Source organism: Paramisgurnus dabryanus, chromosome 18 (assembly GCF_030506205.2).
Source record: "Paramisgurnus dabryanus chromosome 18, PD_genome_1.1, whole genome shotgun sequence".
NCBI lineage: Eukaryota > Metazoa > Chordata > Actinopteri > Cypriniformes > Cobitidae > Paramisgurnus > Paramisgurnus dabryanus.
In genome coordinates, this window is record NC_133354.1 from 13,099,942 (window position 1) to 13,121,667 (window position 21,726).

Below are 21,726 nucleotides of genomic sequence, written 5' to 3' on the forward strand. Positions count from 1 at the left end.
TTTTCCCAGCATAATTGCCCAATGAGAGAATGGTCTCTTTGGTCTGTTCCTGGCATCTTTATATTCTCTCTCCTCTTCACCCGTTTCCAGCACTGGCATTGAGAGGGGGGAGCGAGAGAGGGCTGGAGCCATTAAATCCATCATTCCACTTCATCTGCAGCACACTCCCTTTCTGATCAATGATAGCACTAATAATAACTGCCACATAGTCATCTCCAGCTCGCTGTCATTCTGTCACAGCCCTGGGCCCCCCTCTCCAGATTGCCCGGCCCGATTAAGAGCCCATTACAGAGGCTGTTTACTCATAATGTCCCTCAGGTCTGGCCGTGCTTTGTTTGCCAGAGATCCAAAGGTGATGAGATGACCTTCTTAAACTCCAAAAGTTCATTTAGTCACTCAGTGTCAGTGGGTCCCTCATTTTATCAACATTTATTAACAAAAGAGAACTTTTTGGGTGATAATAAGAAAATGAACATATTGTTTTATGTTTATATAAAAATCTGTCATCATTTAGCCTCACTTTCAGAAATAAAGGTACAACGCTATCACTTGGACAGGAGCATTTACGGACAGATTGAGGTAACAATTTTAAGTTACTAATATGCTCCATTTGGATACAAAGATGTACTTTTTGGAAGGGTGATGAAAGAGTGTTGAACAGTGGCACTCTTTGTGACTGCTCTTCCGAGGGGCACAAATTCAAAATATGTATTCGGAGTGTCATGTGTGTTGCTCGTATTTTCAAAAAATGTGTTTGTTGGTTATGTGAACCATGCATCATGTGTCTTGTCAAAATAATGCCTGCTGCACCTGTTTATGATAAAAGAGACGCTCACGTTCACAAAATATACGCAAGACACTCCCTTAACAGTAAACTCTGATTAAGTATGAGATTTTGCGAGTAGCTGGCAAACGCGAGCATGTCTTATCACAAACCGCAGCAGGCACTTATTTTGGCAAGACACGTAATGCACATAGGATCACTCGACACGCAGAACACATATTTTGAAATTACGAACCACACACATGATGGGCTACATACGTGCACCCTTGAAAAATAAGTCACTGGCCGCCACTGGTGTTGAATGCACTGTAAATTTAATAAATAACACAGGTCTACCAAATGCGTAAATGTAATGATACACACAAAAAATGCTGGGTTATTTTCAACCCAGTGTTGGGTCAAAAAGCAACAAACCCAACCTTTTTGTGTTTGTATTTGACCTAGCAAAGGTTTAAAACAACCCAGCATAGGTTAAATTACAAACCCATGGGTTGTGTTCGTTCCTTTTTGACCCATTGCTGGGCTGAAAATAACTCAAGATTTCTTAGTGTAATGGCAAATACCACGTAATCTATTTAAAACTATATTGTCTTTGAACTTTATATAAAAATCTTCATCATTCTTCTGCTCTTGGTTTAACCGTCATACTTGGACACTTGACTGAAGTTGGTTTTCATCATACAGTCCTGCCCTCACCCAGCCACGGGCCAAAGACACAAATCAAACACACTGTGATGTCCCACCCCATTCTAGCACTCAGCTAAAGTAATCATTAGAAAAGAAGATGGACTGCCTGCTCTGTCCCAGACCTCTGTCCCAGACGAAGTCCAGTATCATCAGCCTCCCACCCCTATAAATTAGAAATAGAGAGGAACAAAAAATGAATGACTCCAGTGAAGTGAAATGATCTACAGTATTAATTGATATATCATGCATCTATGTTTTGATTTATAATTTTCAATGTAAAATATTCATTATGCTTTTACTTACTGCTTGATTTGATTTATTTTTAGTTGGTAAAATAACCTACCCATGTAGCATTTAATAACTATAATAGAGACAGTTACTACAACTCAGCCAAATGCAGTAAAACATGCTTTTCAATTGATGTCATGAATGTTGAGAATAGATTGTTGTGGCATCACATTCTGATACAGTTATTGCAGTCGGACAGATAAATATGCTCGACTGCTCTTTTATCAAACCAGTGTTTCATTTTCAAATGCACAAGAGAATGCAGGTGACTAAGCAATTTATAGATACCAAAATGTATGGAACGCAAATACATTGTCCTTTACTGTCCTACACTAAATTATACAATACTTGAAATTCAATACATATATTTATTATCAGATCAGTTTTTTACTTTCCCTCTACCACATACGCATACACATACTATCAGAATTTTTTTAACTTTGTTGCCCTTTTACCACTTTTTATCATATTTTTATAACCGTGAGAACTTAGGGCAGTTTTTCCGACTCTCTCTAGATTATTTTAACAGCATCCTGCTAGCTCTGATAAGAGAATAAAAATATATATTTTGGTCTATATTCTCATTTACGAGCTCTTACTCTGAGTCAATTCACTGTTTACTCTCTGCGGGCATCCACTGCCAATTCAGACTGAAAAGTAAAATTCCTTTTTCACTTTTGAATGACACAAAGAGAGCAAACAGCTCCAGCTTCATAAAATTGCCTTTTTGTACTTGGTAATTTTCTAGCTCTCTATGGGTGAGCTATATGAACACGCTGTTATTTGAACTGCTGTTTGAAATAAGTAAGACTTTTGAAAACAGTGGTTTGAACGCATATCAAGAACATACAATGAAAATGATAGGTGCTTCTGTAGCCCATCTCAATGGCTTTTTGTAATCATAACAGCACTCTTTCTTAAAATGTACTTGTTATAGAAGATTACCTGAAGTAAAGAATGAAGAAAAGTCTATACTTGTAGAAACTAAATGCTCAATTTATTTCAACTGAACCGAAATTTTAAGGCTTAGGTGTGATGGTTGTGCACAAAAAAATATTGTTTACTGTAACTGTAGATGCCATTGATCGAACAAAAGAGAGTTCTGTTTCAAAACCAAGTCACTGGTTAAGCTCACATTGCTGCATAGAGCTATTTCAGAAAGTCAAACAGTCCTCACACACCTTGGTGGTTTCCATCAATACAAAGGAAAAATGGTCTCGCAAACAGAGCACCACGGAGATATAGTGTTTTTGGGGTAATCAATCTACATATTGCTTTTTAATCGTAAATTGAACTGTGTACCATCAAATAAATTACACCTTACTTCACATTTGAGGTCATTAAATGGGTTTTTAGGAAATGATGATGATAAAGAATGCAAACATGAGAGCTCTTTTATGTGTTGTAGATTAACTTGGTTTGTGTAGTGTTTTTAAAGTCATTTCTCATTACATGATCAATATCATCATCAATCCTGACACTTTATCAAAAATTTAACTCCATTGGGGATCATTTCCTAGCATTTTTATGTATGTTATATGATGGTATCAAATCTCTATTTAAAAAAATCAACATAAACCAACAATTATAGGATCCAGTTTTATTACAGCATTAGCTACCCTGCATTCATTGTAGCAGAACATTCTAAATGGGTTTCTTTATCTTTTTGAATTGACCCTGCAGACAAAGTTGAAAGTGACAGAAAATAGTCATGATTACTAGCCCGTGATGTGACTTTACACTGGGTGATCTGGTCATCCAAGGGTCAAGGGGGGTCATATCCATCAGGCAAGTGACGAAAAGGTTCTCATGCCAGGTTTTTCCTCTCCTTCTCGCTGGAGAGTGATGACGGCCTTGTCCCAGATAAGGAGCCCGATCCATTGGCCTGATTTGTGGCCAGCAGAGCAATTTCAATACCCGTCTTTGCACTGATAGATGAGGCCTGCCTCTGATAAAGGGCCAATTTACCTTAGGGCCAATGGTGATGAAACTGCAGTACTTGCCTTCCTTTGTCTCCTCCACAATTCAGAATGAGGAAAAAGAGGAGAACGGGAGAAAAATAATGTAAAGAGTCGATGAAGAGAGCGTTAAAGTGCAATATTTTTTATTGTCATTTAAGACAGAGCTGTCATGTGTCTTGTTGGCCAAGACTTTCTTCAGAACAGCACTTCAAGAACACACAAATAACAGTGCAAGGTAAGGGTAGAGCAATGATTCTCAATGGTGTCCGCAGGATGTCAATTCTCAGGCAATCAGGCAAGTTATTTCTTGCTAATGGACCCTTACGGGAATGAAAGATCATCTCCATCCATCATTGCATCGAGGGGTTTTCTAAAATTTCTCAAATAAACATGGAGAAAGGCAGTTGAGACAGTTTTTTAAATTGCACTTGATGTTTCCTCTGTAATGTTGAATGAGTTGATTGAGTATGACAGAAGAGAGATCAGAAATAGCCTCTGTCTTTGGTGTCTTTCATACATTTTTTGTCAGTTCAAACTATAAAAAATAAAAGCCAAGTAAAATGCTGCTCATTTCCCCCCATTTTTCATTCCCTTTGTTTCAATACCGACCTCATTTATTACAGTTGCAAGAGGAGCTTTATATAAAAGCAATTACCACACTATGTTACAAACATGCTGTTCTCTCTGTATTAGACATGAGAGGAAATTCATGGCTCTTTGTTATTTCTGGGTTTTGCAGATGAGTAATTAACATTATTCCAACAATGGAATAAATTTGAGAGTTTTATAATAAAATTTATAGAGGACTGTTTTGCAGTTACTTATCCGGATTGCCTTTATATATGATTGCTAAGTGGAAAAATTCATATCTAAACTAAATAAGTAAGGACATTAGGCCAAGGGGTTCTTAAGAAATATCTACACCAATACTCAAAGCTGCTGGACTTGATGCACTCTTATTACATTAGGCAGTTGTTTTGTTTGTTTTATCAGTGCTTCACTCCCTCAGGCACTTTTTGAATTCTATCTATGTTGACAAATGCTCTCTCTGAATATCATATCATATCAGGTAGATTAGATATTAATTTGTATCCAGATCTTCCTTGGGCGTTTTGACTTTTAAAGCGTAACTAAACCCCTGGTCAGAGCCTGACTCCACCCACTGCAATATTTGAAAAATGCAAGAAAAGTGGGCAGATCCCAACGGAGATAGAGGGGACGAACTAAGCTCGTATCAAGTGTGTGGTGAGATCGTAACAAGGGCGTGGTGAGCTTGAACCTGCTTACGTCACGAGTCATTTCTTGGACCCAACATCTAATAGGAAAATTCAACTGCAGTAGCCACCGTTCAACCTCAAGAGGGCAGCACTCAGACGTTTTTACACCATATATTGTAGTATTGAAACACTTTATATGAAAATGTCAAAAAACTTACTAAAATCAATGAACAGCACTAATAAAGCGTCATTCTTACAGATCATTAACTAAAAAAAGTTGGTTTGGGGTTTAGTTACTCTTTAAAGTATAATACTGTCTTACAAAATATTTGTAGATTTGCACAGAATAAATCAGTCCTTAATCAACGGGGTGTGGCCAGAAGGTTTGTAGGGGGAACATAAAAAGAGCTCAGATGCAAAAGCCACTAAACGCCTTGGACATTATACCTAGATGCCTCAAAGACTGAGACTGCCTTTTGGAGCTGACGTATCAGCGCGGCCGCCATCTTGGATAGGTCCCCAGTGCGCCCCCCCTGCATTTAGTTCTACTGGGGAAGGTGTATCCCCAAGTACAATAAACATTACTCCCCAAATTTTTACAGGATTTTCACACGTAAGTAATGTTACTTGACATAATATTGTAAATGGTAAAATAAACTAAATTATTTTTCAATCTTACTTGCGAAAGGTAATCTCTTGCGATCTGGTATCAATACTGCACCGGTTATTGCAACTGTAAACTGCACAAAATACATGCATAGTTGCTCGCTCTCCATTGAATCCTATTGACTCTGGTGCTAGCAAAAAGTAAGGAGACCCAACCAATATGGTGGCGATGCTTGATTACGTTTAAGCACGTCATGAGGCATCTACGTATATAATGTTTATGCTAAACGCCACCTCTGTCATAAAATAATGGGATTGATTGAATGCTCTCAGCATGTATTAAACGTTCATGAAATACGTTTGCTTCAAATTTGCTTAATCCCGACCACAGGCCTTTCAGGTTTACCAACTTTATTAGGATATTGACTTTTTTTTCTTCTTTTATCTTCATTCAGAAAGCACAGTGTTAAATGAACTTTTTATCAATATCTGTTGGGTGCGATTATAAAATAAAATATAAAAAATGAAATACTTATTATATTATTATGAAAAGTCACTTATTTTTCACATTAACATATTTTATGATTTTAAAAATGTGCATGTGACTCTAGGTCTCTTTTTATTTTATATAAACATAAAGTTTATCTTTTATTTGCATAGAAATTAAGCTAGCTGATTTAGGTAAATGTAAGGACCTTATCCCTTTAAAAAAAATAACATCTTTCAGTGTTAAACCAGACAGTGAAAAGTTTAAAGTAAACTTCAACAAAACAGACAGTCATGCAAAACATATAGAGGGGTTGCAAGTTTACAAACATTGCAGGGTGCGCGCGCAACCAAGGGGCAGAAAGACCGATTGGTGAGCTGATCTGCTACTGCAACAACCTTAATTATTGAAGCGTTCTTTAATGTTTGTACATAAATAAGACTTGATTTTAGTTGTATCTGTTTTTCTGTCTTTATTTTTGCAGTGTTACTGTGATACATGTATGAATTATAATTTTATAATTATAATGCTAGTAACGTAATAGTCGCATCTACTGGTATGTTAACATCAGGCACCCAGCACTGACTCTGTTGGTACTATTTTCCACGCAAAAATTCCTTGGCATTTTGACTTACAGACACCGCTACTAGCATACAACACAATGCACGTCTCTTCTTTCTGCCCCTCGGTTGCGCGCGCAACCAGTTAGTGACGTCGCCGTGCAACCCGTCTATACTGCCAGGGGTAAAAATGAAAAATGGTTTTGATATATACAACTGAATGTATTTTACAATAACCAAAATGTTTGTCTTTACTGAGTTTACATTTATAAATATAAAATTTAGAAAAAAATAAACACTGAAAATTAGACTTTGATCTAAATCCGTTGGCGCCATGACGTCACCCCTGCTCTCAGCCTATAGACGGCGCTGTTACATTGGTCGGCGGAAATGATCTTACAGTTGCTGTGTTTGACTGTTGGATGTTAGCGCGGTTTATTGGAATATATGTGAAATTGTATTTCTTTTTCTTTCATCTGAGGTATTATGTTCCTAACCTTACTTTGTTTGTTTAAACGTGTCTTATTTAAACGTTTTACGGCTAAAACCTCCAGTCTAGCAAACTCAGTGTAACGTGCAGGCTACACAGTTAACGTTAGCTGATAATGAAGCTAGCAGGCTAACCTGCGTATAAACCTACTGTATCAGAGAAAATATAACTAGTCCAGTTAAACTACTGAAGTAAGCACATATAAACAAACCAGGCTGAAAATAGAGTGCTGTTCATTCATAGCTTCAATTGCTTTTCTAGTAAAACGTTACTTATGTAGTTAACAGTTATGATGCAACGAAATGTTTATGCATCCGAGTCTCTCACATTTAGTCGAATGTTCTTAATATTTGGTTTTGTGGACTTTTCAGATCTGCCGTTTGAGAGCAGAGGGGTTTTCATGGCTGCACCTGCTCTACAACAGCCCAGTTACCTCTTGGTAAGTTTTAAGTCTTGTAAACGCGACTTATGATGCTGTTTTTATTTCTTCTAATTGTCGTCTCCTTGTGTTATTGTAGTCCAATTTAAAGACAGACTGGAGCAATAAAACTCTTCAACAAAGATGTCATGAGTTGGTGAAAATTATAGATGATTATCCTGCTAAGGTACAGTTTTGTGATTTCATATCACTCATGCTCTTTTACAGTTAGTAGTAGTGTAGTACAACGTCGTGCATAATGTTAGCCTAAGACAAAATATTTAACTAAGATGTATCAAATACACACAAGAGCTTTTTGTTAGACAAAATGAAGAGAAATCCTTTGAGGCAGCTGCACTGTTGAGCCTGTATTTAAGTTTAAAGGCCAGCTGCTGTCCTGTTGGTGTCCATGAACTATGTGCAGCCTGAATGGCTGACGCATTGTTTAGTTTTAAAATCTGCTGTGACCCTGCTTTTAGATTCATCTGACCATTTGTGCGGGTTGCACATGCCTGCACACATGCTTCATTGGTAAAAAGTTTTATTTGGATTGGTAGTTAAGGCTGGCTTTGTGTGACTGTGATCCTGCTGTTTGTATCCTGAATGTCATGAAAGGAGATAAATAAAATTGTGTGTTGGTGTTTATGTAAAATTGTGTTTTTGTAATATCATTTGTTTTATTAGGAGCTGCATGCCATCTTTCCCTGGCTGGTGGAAGGTGTGTTTGGTAGCCCGGATGGAGTCCTTGCAGGCTGGAACCTTCGATTTTTGCAGGCGCGCTCAAATGATTACAACATTGTGATGGACATTCTGCACCCAAGGTTTGCGTGTGTATTCGTGATTGTGTATATTTGTGAATGTAATGATCAGTTGAGTCAATGTGCAGTTGCATCTGATAAAGTCTTGCCACATTTACATTTATGTAAAAAGCTGCTTTTATACAAAATATCTTACAGTACATTAGAAAGTATAAACAAATTTTAATCATGATGTGTGTTCCCTGGGTTCGAACCCATGTTTTTGTGTGCTGGTAACGCAATGCTGTACCACTAAGATATACAGTAGCACATAAAAATTTTCCCACAATTTCAGTTGTGAGACCACGCCAGTCTAGGCTAGTTAGCATAGTTATGGTTTCTTTTTGTGATGCTATGAAGTCAGCTTGTAATGTATGCAACAAATATGTAATTGAGGTAGATGCAAGATTTAACAAGGTAATGTAGGTAACGTTTAACAGTCCTTCCAGAAAAACGCTGAGTTTTTTTGTGATTGTTGCGGGCAAAAATCCTTGATCTTGCGGCACGTTTTCTTAAAAAATGCGATGGAATATGCAGGATATTTATGCAATTTTATGCGATGAACTTGCAAAAACTGAACTTGTAAAAACTATTTGCAGCTTTTCATTGATGTTCACGTCGCTTAATTACGTCACTTCCTAACATTCCCATGACAACAGGGGACATGGCTGCGCATGTGTGAAGTAAATGCAACATTTTTCAACTTTCTGCTAAGATATATATGACTTTTTGCTACGAAAATGCAGGGATTATGAAATCATGCAAGCCCCTCATATTTTGAGAGCAGAAATGTGCAATTTATGCACCAAATGTGCGGTGTATTTAAAAAATGCGGCCCCCGCATAAATTTGCGTAATTTGGCTGATTATGGATTGAATCATGCATTCGCATAATCCTGTTTTTCTGGAGGGACTGGTTTATTAAACCGTTTTTAACTTCATCCGCAATCTTGACCACCTACTGAAAAACAGCAACCAACCAATCACAAAGTAACAGCAGTGGAGGGCTGTGGGCTCATACCGTTTTTGCTCTTTTTTTGACAAGTTGTACTTTCTTAACAGTGGTCCAATGATGAAATTAGTGTACAAACTACAAGCTGAGGAGTACAAGTATGAATTTCCAGTCAGTTATTTGCCGGTAAGTAATAATTTGTCATCGCTGTCAGATGCGAACTCAGTTGGTGCCGTCATGTTTTGTCAAGTCTAACAGGCACATTAAAAACAATATTGAAGAATACAGGATGGTTGAATCAGTAGAATTGTCATCTGTCAGATCTCATTGGCTCTAACTTACTATGTTGACAAAGTTGTGACTCGTGTATTAAATCAGTGTAGTAGAAATGTAAAAGTTCAATAGTTAGCAACAACTGACCTACTTGGATTGTAGGAAATGCATAGGAATTTACTCTAGTTGAAAAGTTATTACTCATGTCTGACATTAATTGTTTACTGTCCCACACAGGGTCCTATAAAGCTATCCATTCAGGCAGGAGTTTTGCCGGATTGCCCTCTGTTTCATAATAAGATCCAGTTTCCCATGTCAGGCCTTTTGTTACTGAGTACGTCTCTTGGCTCTCTGCACCCTCAAAATTAGTCACTTCTTCATGTATTATATAACATATTATTACTGTTACAAGCTTGTTTCATCACTTCATACATCTTTCTTACATAATTATCTGTTCTTTATCTTCCTCAGATCCTTTTGAATATTATCTCTTCTATTTTGCTTCCAGTCTCATTGCACCAAAGGTAAGAGCATGTCAAAGGGGAATTTGTTTTCAACAACAACAAATAATGCAGTTATTCGATTTTCAAACGCTGCCAGTTATTTAAGCCTTACCGCATTTTATTAGCCCTTTGTTGAAATGTTTAATCATCTTTTAGAACTACCCCCCAGCTCAGCATGTGAGTTACTCGGAAAGTGCGTACTTTGTGCTTGTTGACGCCTACCTGAAGTACTTCCTGCCGACAGAAGGCAATGTGCCTCCATCTCCTTACTCAGACAACAGGGGTTCAGTGGCTTCTCCTGCTCCAAGGTATTGTATCAGTGTGATTTAAAAAAAAAAGTAATTTTTAATAAACTAAATTTAATTGAAGAATACAATGTTACATGATCTCATATGTTTACTTCCTAGATCTTCCAATGTGCCTTATGTTGGATATGGTGGTCACAGCACTAGTCTTTTGAAGCGTCATATTACCCATCAGCCCTCAGTCAATGCAGACCCCACAGCTCAAGAGATCTGGAGGTCAGAGACTCTCCTGCAGGTAATAATTGTTGTTAGATTAACCAAAAATGTAACCTCTATCATCATTTATTCTCATTTTGTTTCAAACTTATGTGACTTTCTTCTATCGAAAGTAAGAGGAAATTAGGCAGACTCTTCCTATTCAGTCTTTGTCCTGATTTACTTTTATTGCGTGGGTAAAAAAAAAGAGTTTAGAACTACTATGTTTTACTTTTGACTCATTCTGCAAGTAAAGCACAAGACATGGACACGTGCATTAACTACCTGGTTGTGTGTGCATCTGAAGGTCTTTGTGGAAATGTGGCTCCATCACTATTCTCTGGAGATGTACCAGAAGCTGCAGTCTCCTCAGGTGAAGGTAAGTACTTGCTTGCAGGTCTTTAGAGCCTAACCTCCTTCTCCACTGCACGGCTGGCTGAACACTACCACCCTCTCAATCCTGTGCTGCGTAGGGGCTGCCGCACGACCTTTACCCTGACTCATGCCCCCCTCTCTCTCTCTCTCTGCGAATGACACACATGCACTGCGCTTTGTTTACACTTTCTTCTTTGGCTTTATTGATAAAATGTGTAAATGTTAGAAGTAAATGCATAGTTGATTATCGTCAAGCTTTACATTTTAGATGGTGGGATTAAATCTGAACTGGTCTACTGCATAAGTATTTTTTAGTTGTGTTACACTGCAATTATTGTTTATACAACATAATGGGATAGTTTCCCGGACAGAGATTGTCTTAAGCCAGGACTAGGCCTTAGTTTAATTAAGAAATATAACTATAAATATAACAAACATGCCCTACTAAAAGCTAGGGGTGTGCAAAAAAATCGATTCACATTTGAATCGCGATTCAAGCTTTGCCGATTCTGAATCGATTCATAGAATTCCAAAAATCGATTCATACATTTTTTTTTGTAATGCCGTTTTACTATTGTCCTGAAATGAGTTTATCTCAGTATGCCCATAGATGACGCTGTGTCGTATTCACTCTGACGCCTGCAAACTCTTGTCACAGTGTTTCCCACACATTGACTTTACTTGGGTGCTGTGCCTAGTTATAATAACAAGTGCCCAAGTATTTCTGGCGTCAAATTTTGTCTTTTTTGTTTTTCTGTGATGATGACACTCTTTAATAATGACATTTTGTGTGCGACATGATTAGCTCGGTGTCCGTTCACGTGCTCTCTGTTTCGCAATGAATTGGGATGCGACGCGAACAAGCTCGTGTCACATTGTATCCTTCATGTTTCTGAACTTGAGCAGAATTTTACCATTAGAGAACTTCACGGAGCACCCGCGGACCATATGGTTCCGGGTTTGTATTTGAAATGGTCAGTCAGGTCCGGGTCAGTCAAAGTTAAATTACTTCGGGTCCCGAGTCTGATTAGTGAGTAAAACCCGAGTCGATCGGAGAATGACCGTGAGCGCTACCGTGCTAAAGCTCGCGTGCAGTTTCAGCGTGCCGACGGTTTCTATGGCGATAAAAACGGGCTCTTTTCTAACATTATTAATAAACCATATCTTTTCCAAAAGTACGCGTTTTCGTACGAGTCATGATGAAAATAAAAATATTTTTATTATATACAGAGTGTAACTACTGTAGCATGTAAATAATGCAAATCAAGAGCAAGAGTGCTCAACAATTATAATGAATCAGCAGGCATGTGCAGCTAGCAGGTTGCACAAACAACAAAATCACCTGCTAACTTACTTTAAATTTGCAAAAACTATAGACTAATACAATAACAGGCTTACATAAACCCATAACATAAGTCCACTTACAGTTCTCACGGACACACGTTTTATCAACTGGCTATCCTCCAGACAGTGACGGACCATTTCGGCCATGTGGCGCGCGTGCACGCTCGTGGTGTGAAGTGTGTCCACGCTATTCTCCGGGATGTATTATCAACTGGCTAGTTATCCTCCAGACAGTGACCGACCACGTCTTTCTTTCATTTCGGCCGTGTGCCGTCCGCGCTATTCTCAGAGATTCACTCGACTGCCTTTGGTGCAGCTAATTTTATTTTTGTTTTTTTGGACGACCTAGTTAAGGCAGTAGGGTTTCCCAGCTTAGGCGGGCCACCCGAAATGCAAAGTGCTGCGGGAAACCCTGAGGATCTTGCCAGAAGTAGTAGGTCATTCAGGTACTTTTCGCTTCCTGTTTTTCGAATATTATGAATTCAGACATACTACTCCCCTCACCTACTGCTTTTCGCCTACTTTATAGTATGAAAGTAGGTGGCTTTGAATGCTGCGACTGTCTTCAAATATTTTGTGTTAGCTGAACTTTTTTCTTTTGTATTTGGCTGTGAGTGCTTTGTCTCTTTATCCAGTGATGATAATTTTCTTATATTCCAATTATCTAATGTCACCCTTTGTTTCTGCGAACAAGCATTTCCCTTAAACTGCTTTATTCTTTTGTGCTCAATGATCAAGCTTAATGTATATTCAAGCTCAAGTCAATGGACTGCTAGCAAAAATAAGGGAAGAAAGGGAAAGATAAACCTTATAACTAATGTTAGCACTGCAATATCTGTTGTTTGGTGCAAGATGGACAAATGCATAATTGCACAAGTTTGGCATGTAATTGAAGCAGAGCTTAAGCTTCATTCATGTTTGAGTTCTTCATGATGCAGTCTGCTGGCTCTTTGTTATTTGGCTTTGGGGTGTATGGAAGCTTTTGGCATCTCTTTTCTTTGTCCGTGTGTTATTTACAGTTAGCATATCAGTGCAAGTTTCCCTCCAGTCAGCCCTGAGCATCTTTAGTATGGCCATTCATATATCTTGCTGTGTGCTTCAGTTTATAAGCTGGGAGTCACCAGTTTACCCATTTTCATTTTAGTGATGAATATCCACCTTGTAAGTCAAGATACCATGATAAATACTTCGGATGAAAATAAGAGTACATTGGTGACTCCTGTCAGTATGTTTCATGGTAAACATGCAGTGGCTCCTTTTCTCTAATAAGCTTTTGAAATATTTTCCGTTTAATTTGGAAAAAATATAGAGAAACTCCAAAGCCCAAGGCAATTTAACCTACTTTGTTAAACAGACACTTCTATTTAGAATGAAGGCCCACATAACAAATGTTACTTGCTTCCCTTGACTCAATTTGCCAGCCATCCTGGGGCAAACAATATAAATTGAACATACTTTTGTAAGTTACCAGCATCATTCCCAAACTTGTTTTGGCTTGTGGAAAAATGATGGTTGCAAAAGTAGGTGATAGTAATCCAAAGCAGTTAAACACAATTTTTCAGTCAGCAGTGGCTGTATTGTACACGTAGCTGTTCAAATTCGAATTTTGATTTTCTAACTTAATTTATGCACCCACCAGACCTTTAATTCCAAGTGCGTTTAAGGTTTTGTCAGTATATATTGTGTGGGAGTCAAACCCTTAACCTTCAATCCCACATGTGAAAAGGACAACTGCATCACCTTCATGTTCATTGCATTTGTGTCTTTGTGGTCAATATCGTTTTTGTTTTTCTTTTGTGCACTCCCATTTCTGTCCCGAACTGTTTTTCTTGGATTGCACTTTTCTTTCTCTTCTCATGTTCACTGCCCTGCTCCTGTCCCCTTTTTCTTCTTTTCCACCCCCTCCCACTGTGTTCCTTCCCTCCTTCTCTACCCCACCCCTCCACCCCACCCCTTTGTGATGGGTCCTTCAGCTGGCGTTGTTGCAGTACCGCCTCAGTATGTCCAGCATGCTGTGCCAACCCCCCGCCCCACCAGGCTCTGGGACCCTCCACACATACCAAGTACTTTTACCTTTCATTCAGTTCCACGGGCTTCCTGGAGGTAACCTGAGTTTAGATAGGGGTTAGATTAGGGGTTGGTTATAACACTAATCTTTTAGGTTAGCCTTTAGGTTGTTCCATGATTGGCAGATTTGGTCTGATTATAATGTGTGATCTTAAATTAATATGACTAATAATTTGTCTTGTGATTTTTAAAATGTGTCATTTTTATTTTAAATTTGTTTGAGAGAATGCTTAGATGTTGTACGTTATCCCCGGTTTCACAGACAAGGCTTAAGGGTAGTCCTGGACTTAAACACATGTTCAAGGTGTCTCAACTGAAAATAACTTTAAAATTTACTAATGCCATTGATTTGTCTCAAGCTACACACCAGTCAGGGTTTTTTTTATAAGGCATGTTTATTAAAAAATGCTTAAACAACTTTATTTAACTAAGGCCTAGTCCTGGCTTTAGCTAAGCCTTGTCTGTAAAACCAGGTCTATATTAATGAAGCTTTCTGTGTTAAAAAGCATGTCTACATGATGATCTTTTTGTAATTTCTCTGGTTGTCTTGTGCACCCAACGCTACGCTACACACACTATCCAGACCAAATTGGCCAGATGTCTTTAGGCTTGTTTGAAAAAGACTAATGTGTTTTAAAGCTTTACACTGAATTCCTCAGTTGTGATGGTTTTAACAGATATTTCACAATAGATGATACATTTTGATGATACCAGAGCCTCTGTTTGGTCAGTCAAGATGAGAAATACTTTTTTTTTTAACTTAAAGCATGCATCAGTTTTTTTTTCAATGCACATAGTGTATTTGTTAATTGTATGCAATAAAAAATGACATTTTATGAAAGTTAAGACTGAAAGGACCTGAAAATGTCAAATGGTGTAACCGCCAATTGTGCCAAAGAATGAGAAATATTAAATATTTTATCCACCTTGATGGCATGTAAGCGAAATCATCAATTAAAAAAATCATTTTAAAATATAATTTTAATAGTTATTTCTTAATGTAAATTTTAATGCGTTTTTGTAATATTTGTCCTGACCTATGCTGAAAACAGCTGTTTTCTAAATAAATTTTAACAAAAGATGTAAAAATATATGTTAAAATATTATATTACAATAAAATAGATGATTATATTTTATTCCACATTTTTTATGAATATATTTATATTTTAATAAAAAAAATACTAGTTACACCAATTGACACAGACTGGTTACACCACATTGACATTTTTGCAATTATCCCCAAAATATTCTTTCAAAATGAAATAAAACCAGACATTTTAGACTTGGTCCTCAAAAAAGAAAATGTATACAAGTAATCTGCAAATTTATTTTGAAATTTTAACCCTTTTACATTTAATTTATCCATACAAACACAAAATAACTTCACGTCATTGACCCATTTTGTGTCATTGCATGTTGATGGACAGGTGAGGAGGCGGTCCCACACTAAGGGTGCTTTCACACCTGCATCATTTAGATCGGTTGAATTATACCAGAGTTCGATTGGTCACTTGGTGCAGTTTGTTTGGGCAGGTGAAAATGCAGCAATCGACTCTGATGCGCACCAAAAACGGACCAAACAAGCGGTCCAAGACCTCCTTGAAGAGGTGGTCTCAGCCCGCTTTCAAACGAACTCTAGAGCGGATCGTTTGTGGTGAGAACACGATCCGAGATTGAACCGACCTTACTGCAAAAGTACTGCGCATGTTTGGACTAAACCAGCTGCCGTAGTCAGCTGCGCAGTGCATTATGGGATGAGGATGTGTTTGTTGACAGTTTCTATTAGCAATATTAGCCCAATGGCAAATCGCGGACATAACTAGAGTTGCGAGGAGGTGCGAAATTTAGTGGCTTCGCCGTTTGCAGTGCATTGAAACGTTGTGTTCAAGCCGCATCCGCGATTCATTCTGGAAATGAACAGTTTGTCTAAAGTTTCTGCATACAAACTATGTATAACAACCACGGACATAATTACAGCGCGCAGTCATCTGTCCATGGTGTCTGCTGCATTTTCCTGCTTATTGTTTACTTCCGGGGTTCTGTTGGAATTTCACACACATTGATTCTGACCAATCGAGAAGCCGTTTAGGAAATACGTTCAAAGACATGTGGCCAATGAGTGATGTGGATGTTATCACATGACCGAATTTGTGTTCATTTCAAATGGTGCGGACTCGAGCAATCAGTGTGGTGTGAAAAGTAACCATAACTGCTAAAAAAGCTACAATGAAAATTTTTATTGCTTTTGGTCCGGACCAAATGAACCGAACTACAGATGTAAAAACACCCTAAATATGCAACTGACACATACAGTTTGAGACGTGAATGCCCTAAACACCAAACATTTAGGCCCCATTTATCTGTATTAAGCACCCACCTGATATTGGATTACCTTAGGCAATGTTATGCTAATATATGTTAATACCTTTTGTAAACTGGGTCACACAGACGATGATAAGAATGTAGAGTGCCATCTGACTTTGTTTGTGGTATTATAACAATGTCTCAGGAGCCCTTCATGCCCTCCGAAGAGCACGTCCTCGTCGCACGCCTCCTGGTCAAGCATCTGCATGCCTTCTCCAACAGCCTAAAGCAGGAGATAATTCCCTCCTCGCCCTCCGCTCACTCCCACAGCAGCCCTCTGGAGGAACTCAAACGGTAGGTTTTTACAGCACCCCAAACACATCCATCAACTCATCCAGCAAATCATGCTGTATTATTAAAACACATCTGTAAATCTAAGGTGGCAAGTCGTAAAAGGGGAGCGTTTCACCCGATCGGGCACTGCTGGTGACTGGTGATTGAGCTGTCTTCTCTTTTACTGCTTTATCAATATGCCTTTTTCTCCCACAGTGTGGTGGTGCAGAGGTTTGTCCAGCAGAAGCTGTACGTCTTCTTACAACACTGCTTCGGTCACTGGCCTTTGGATGCATCATTCAGAGCGGTAAATGTCCTCAAGTGTTATTGGCGAACATCAGCCCACAGTAACTTGGATATAGAGTTGGACATGAACAGGATGTGCTGTACTTTTTTGTAGTACGCTGTGTATTTCTTCAAATCTAACCTTATGTTCTTGATTATTTTTTCATTTTAGGTATTAGAGACGTGGCTTAGTTACATCCAACCCTGGAGATATACTGGAGAGAAAAGCAATACGCAAGCAGATGGCCAGAATAAAACCGTTCCTGATAAATGGTATTTCATATATTGGGTGTTTGGGGACATAAACAAATCAAATGCTTTACGGAGCACCTTGAGTAGTTGGATGTTTTATGACCTTTAAATCAACATGTGCCAACTGAGTATTTGTCATTCACAGGGCCTCATTTGTCCAGGAGAATCTTCTCATGTACACAAAGCTTTTCCAGGGTTTTTTGAATAGGGCCATGCGCACAGACTTGGTCAACGCTAAAAACGCCTTGATGGTCTTCAGGGTTGCCAAAGTTTTTGTTCAGCCAAACCTAGCAGAGATGATCCAGAAAGGTATGTGAGAAAAACATCTTTTAGGGGCTAATCACACCAACTGCGCTTTAAACGCTTGGAAAGGCAAGGCGCGACCACTGCCTTTTTAAAAAAAGAGCAGTGCGACGCGGCTTTTCATATTGCTAAGCAATCACCGAGTCAGCTGTCTTGTCAATCAAATATTGAAGAGTGAGCGCTCTTTTGCTGTTAACTGTCATATTAGCAGAAACTTTAAAAAGAGGGCGCTTGCTCTGACCTTGTTAAAGGATGAGAGGTGCACAAACACGCAGGAGAGAGTGAGCGAGTGTAGTCCGGTTCTTCAAAGCAACTGTAAACGTCCCTCACCACAACGTAAGGCCCGCCTCTCCCCTCATTCGATTGGTCAATGGAAAGACGCGAATGACGTCGGGCGCTTCTCCGCTCTCAGTGCTCCTTCAAAAGCGCTTACTGCGGCTGGCGGCAAAAACTGCAAGGCGCTCGGCGCGCATAAACAAGCGTGCAAATGCTCCCTGCCCATAGAATATCATTCAAAAAAGGCACCTGCAACTGCCATAAACGCTTTTGGTGTAATTAGCCCCTTATTTTTTATTCTCACAAAGATTAAAAATACATTTTGTAGATTTTTCTCTTAAGGATTAGTCCATTTTCTTAAAAAATATCCAGATAATTTACTCACCACCATGTCATCCAAAATGTTGATGTCTTTATTTGTTCAGTCGAGAAAAATTATGTTTTTTGAGGAAAACATTCCAGGATTTTTCTCATTTTAATGGACCCCAACACTTAACAAAGGACTCTAAACGATCCCAAACGAGGCATAAGGGTCTTATCTAACGAAACGATTGTCATTTTTGACAAGAAAAAAATAAATGCACTTAAACCACAACTTCTCATCTATCTCCGGTTCTGTGATGCGCCAGCGCGACCTCGCGCAATATGTCATCACGTCAAGAGGTCACGGATGATGTATGTGAAATATGCCCCAGTGTTTACAAGTGTGAAGAAAGTTTACTGTTCCGACGTTGTTGTATGTTGAATGATACTTATTAATGTCTTTGTGTCAGTTTATTGTTTAAAATGGTCCACAAATGTGCGTTTCATATATATAACACGTGACCTTTTGATGTCTCTACGCAGTTTTGTGAGGTCGCGCTGGCTCGTCACACAGCCGGAGGAAGAAGAGAAGTTGTGGTTTAAAAGTGCATATTTTTTATTTTTCTTGTCAAAAATGACAATCGTTGCGCTAGATAAGATCCTCGCTTGGGATCGTTTAGAGTCCTTTGAAACTCCGTTGAAAAAACTGTTAAGTGTTGGGGTCCATTAAAGTCCATTAAAATGAGAAAAATCCTGGAACGTTTTCCTCAAAAAACATAATTTCTTCTCGACTGAACAAAGAAAGACATCAACATTTTGCATGACATGGTGGTGAGTAAATTATTTTTAAGAAAAATTGACTAATCCTTTAAAGTGTAACTGTTAACAGTGAAATCTGAATAAAAGTGTCATTGTCTCTTCACTAATGTCTCTAGGAGAGCAGCTGTTTTTGGAGCCTGAACATGGCATCCTGCAGCGGCAAAACCGTGTCTTTCTAACACCTTCACACGGTGGCAGCTTCCTCTCTTCCCGGCAGCCGATGGGGAGCGACAGCGTCTTCAAAGTCAAAAGTCATGTGTACAGCCTGGAGGGGCAAGACTGCCAATACAAGCTTATGTTTGGTCCTGATCTGCGTACAATCGTAAGCTTATTCTGTATAGGCGTTGCATTTTGCTTGAATTTGCAAGAATCGCTAATGCTTTTAAAATCAATTCTAGGTGTTAAAGCTGATCCAGATTATCGCCCAAGCCCGACAGACGGCTAAACGGATATCAGATCACTCTACAGAAATGGCTGCGAACAACTCTTTTCTCTCGTGGTTCGGCGTTGGCTCCCCGGATCTTAATAATACCTTTACTGGAGGAGAGATGGATGATTTGGGAGAGGGCGTGAAAAAGACGCACGAGTTTTTGGACAAAGCCCTGGACTACCTCTGTCAGATATTCCGGGTCAGTGTAAATAAATATTAAAGTGAATATATTTACATTTAAATTAAATGTTAAGGAACCTAGTATATATTGTTAGGTTAAAGGGGACATTTCACAAGACTTTTTTAAGATGTAAAATAAACCTTTGGTGTCCCCTGACTACGTATGTGAAGTTTTAGCTCAAAATACCCCACAGATAATTTATTATAATATGTTAAAATTGCCACTTTATAGTTGTGAGCAAAAATATGCCGTTTTTGGGTGTGTTCTTTATAAATGCAAATGAGCTGATGAAATGCACTGATCGCGATGATGGTGGTTTGTTGAAATTAAAACACAATTGTGCTGTCAATTATTTCTCTCTCTCTCTCGCTGCACTAAATGGCAGTGCAGTGGTTGGATAGTGCAGATTAAGTGGGGCAGTATTATTATAAAATGATCCCCATCTGACATCACAAGGGGAGCCAAATTTCAATGAACTGTTTTTTTTTCACATGCAGATAATGGTTTACCAAAACTAAGGTTCACATTTTATAGATTGATAGAAGCACTGGGGACTCAATTTTAGCATTTAAACATGGAAAGAGTCAGATTTTCATGATCTGTCTCCTTTAAGAGAATCATGTGGCTTATTTAGTATAGTCATGGTTCATATTTACACCTACATATTCATAAATGTATTTTATATCTTGAATGCACTGTAAGTCACTTTGTATAAAACTGTGTCTACCAAAAGCACAGTACTTTTAATTTGGGTTTTTATAGTCCTATAGATTTTAATGCCTCTTTTTTTTTATAGCTGAGTGCAGGGCAGCTGTCCCAGCTAATGGAAAATGTGGTATCTGCAGAAGACAACGGTGGATCTAAACAACTACCAGACTGCATTTCGAGTGAGAATGGCCTTGTGTTAACAGACCTGGGGAGGTTGCAGGTAAGTTTTAGTTTGGCGGTTTTAATTTTGCAGTTTTTATGAATTATTATGATTTATCCTCCTGTTTTGCAGATCATCAATGGCCTACGCAGATTCGAAATTGAATATCAAGGAGATCCAGAGCTTCAGCCTATTAGGAGCTATGAAAGTGCTTTTTTGGTTCGATTGCTGTTCCAAATCTCTACCTTTATCAATGCAAGGGTAAGCGTATCACCTACAGTTCCATCAAAAGTGTTATGTGGCGTGTGTTTATTTCAATGTACCTGTGCTACAGTATTGTACTGTGTTTTATGCAGCTAGGAGACCGCATGGAGGCACTTTGCTCTCGGCAGGATGTCCTGGGCAGTGTAGGAAGACACTACTTGAAGAGTTCCTCAGTCGCGGTGGAGCAACGGCGAAAGAGCCCGGTCACGCGGCAGATGAAGGAACGGCCGCAGCGAGCCCGTCTCAGCCTGCGGGTCCTGGCCAGCTATCGCACCCTTTTAATTCTCCTCCTGCTCTACGTGCTGTTTGCGCTTTTCTCTTTTGGGCTCCTGTCCACCACTGGACTCATTCTTGTCATCAGCTGTCTCTATGAGCTCCTGTTGACTTTGCTCTCCAAAAAACTAAAGACTCAGTAGTATGAGAAGTGTTTTGCTGCCTTTATTTTTAAATTGTACAAATTTGAGTTCTTTTGTCAAATGTGTTCACTGTTATTATACAGTATTTACAATGCAAGTATGTTGGTACATTTTAATGACAAAAATTGAGCAGGGACTTCAAAATTAGATGCACATCAGTTAATATGTATGAAGTATATTTTTAAACTAATGTTAAATGAGGTGGTTAACTGCAACTTTTTGCTCATTAAGTACAATTCTAATAGTTTTTTTCTAAAGCAACTCCAGAGTTTGCACTTAACTGACTGCATTTAATTAAACAGACACATTGAATGTGACCTATGTGATACTTGTTTTTATTACAGAAACATAAATGTCTATGCTGGTCATTTCAAACGGAAGTTT

General features: G+C 38.6%; 1 protein-coding gene across 2 annotated transcripts; it reads left to right on the forward strand.

Annotated features, from left to right (window-relative positions):
* The first annotated feature begins 6,936 nt into the window (after positions 1 to 6,936).
* On the forward strand, positions 6,937 to 21,659 carry smpd4 (sphingomyelin phosphodiesterase 4). Of its 2 annotated transcripts, XM_065244231.1 has the most exons (20): positions 6,937 to 7,071; positions 7,452 to 7,519; positions 7,599 to 7,685; positions 8,183 to 8,319; positions 9,357 to 9,432; positions 9,757 to 9,853; positions 9,991 to 10,043; positions 10,179 to 10,330; positions 10,430 to 10,562; positions 10,830 to 10,901; positions 14,215 to 14,304; positions 16,818 to 16,966; positions 17,162 to 17,252; positions 17,403 to 17,503; positions 17,628 to 17,791; positions 19,300 to 19,505; positions 19,582 to 19,812; positions 20,591 to 20,722; positions 20,795 to 20,923; positions 21,019 to 21,659. In XM_065244231.1, the coding sequence occupies exons 2-20, from the start codon at positions 7,481 to 7,483 to the stop codon at positions 21,340 to 21,342; spliced, it is 2,463 nt and encodes an 820-aa protein (XP_065100303.1). In that variant the 5' UTR covers positions 6,937 to 7,071; positions 7,452 to 7,480; the 3' UTR covers positions 21,343 to 21,659. The 2 variants fall into 2 exon arrangements, with proteins under 2 accessions (XP_065100303.1, XP_065100304.1); XM_065244232.1 differs by lacking the exon at positions 14,215 to 14,304.
* Positions 21,660 to 21,726: the final 67 nt, after the last annotated feature.

Bases quoted from the DNA above. Each gene is read 5' to 3' on its own strand.
- smpd4 (XM_065244231.1), top strand. From the start codon at position 7,481: ATGGCTGCACCTGCTCTACAACAGCCCAGTTACCTCTTG. The intron at 16,967-17,161 runs GTAGGTTTTTAC...TTTCTCCCACAG, and splicing joins CCTCTGGAGGAACTCAAACG to TGTGGTGGTGCAGAGGTTTG. The intron at 20,924-21,018 runs GTAAGCGTATCA...TGTTTTATGCAG, and splicing joins CTACCTTTATCAATGCAAGG to CTAGGAGACCGCATGGAGGC.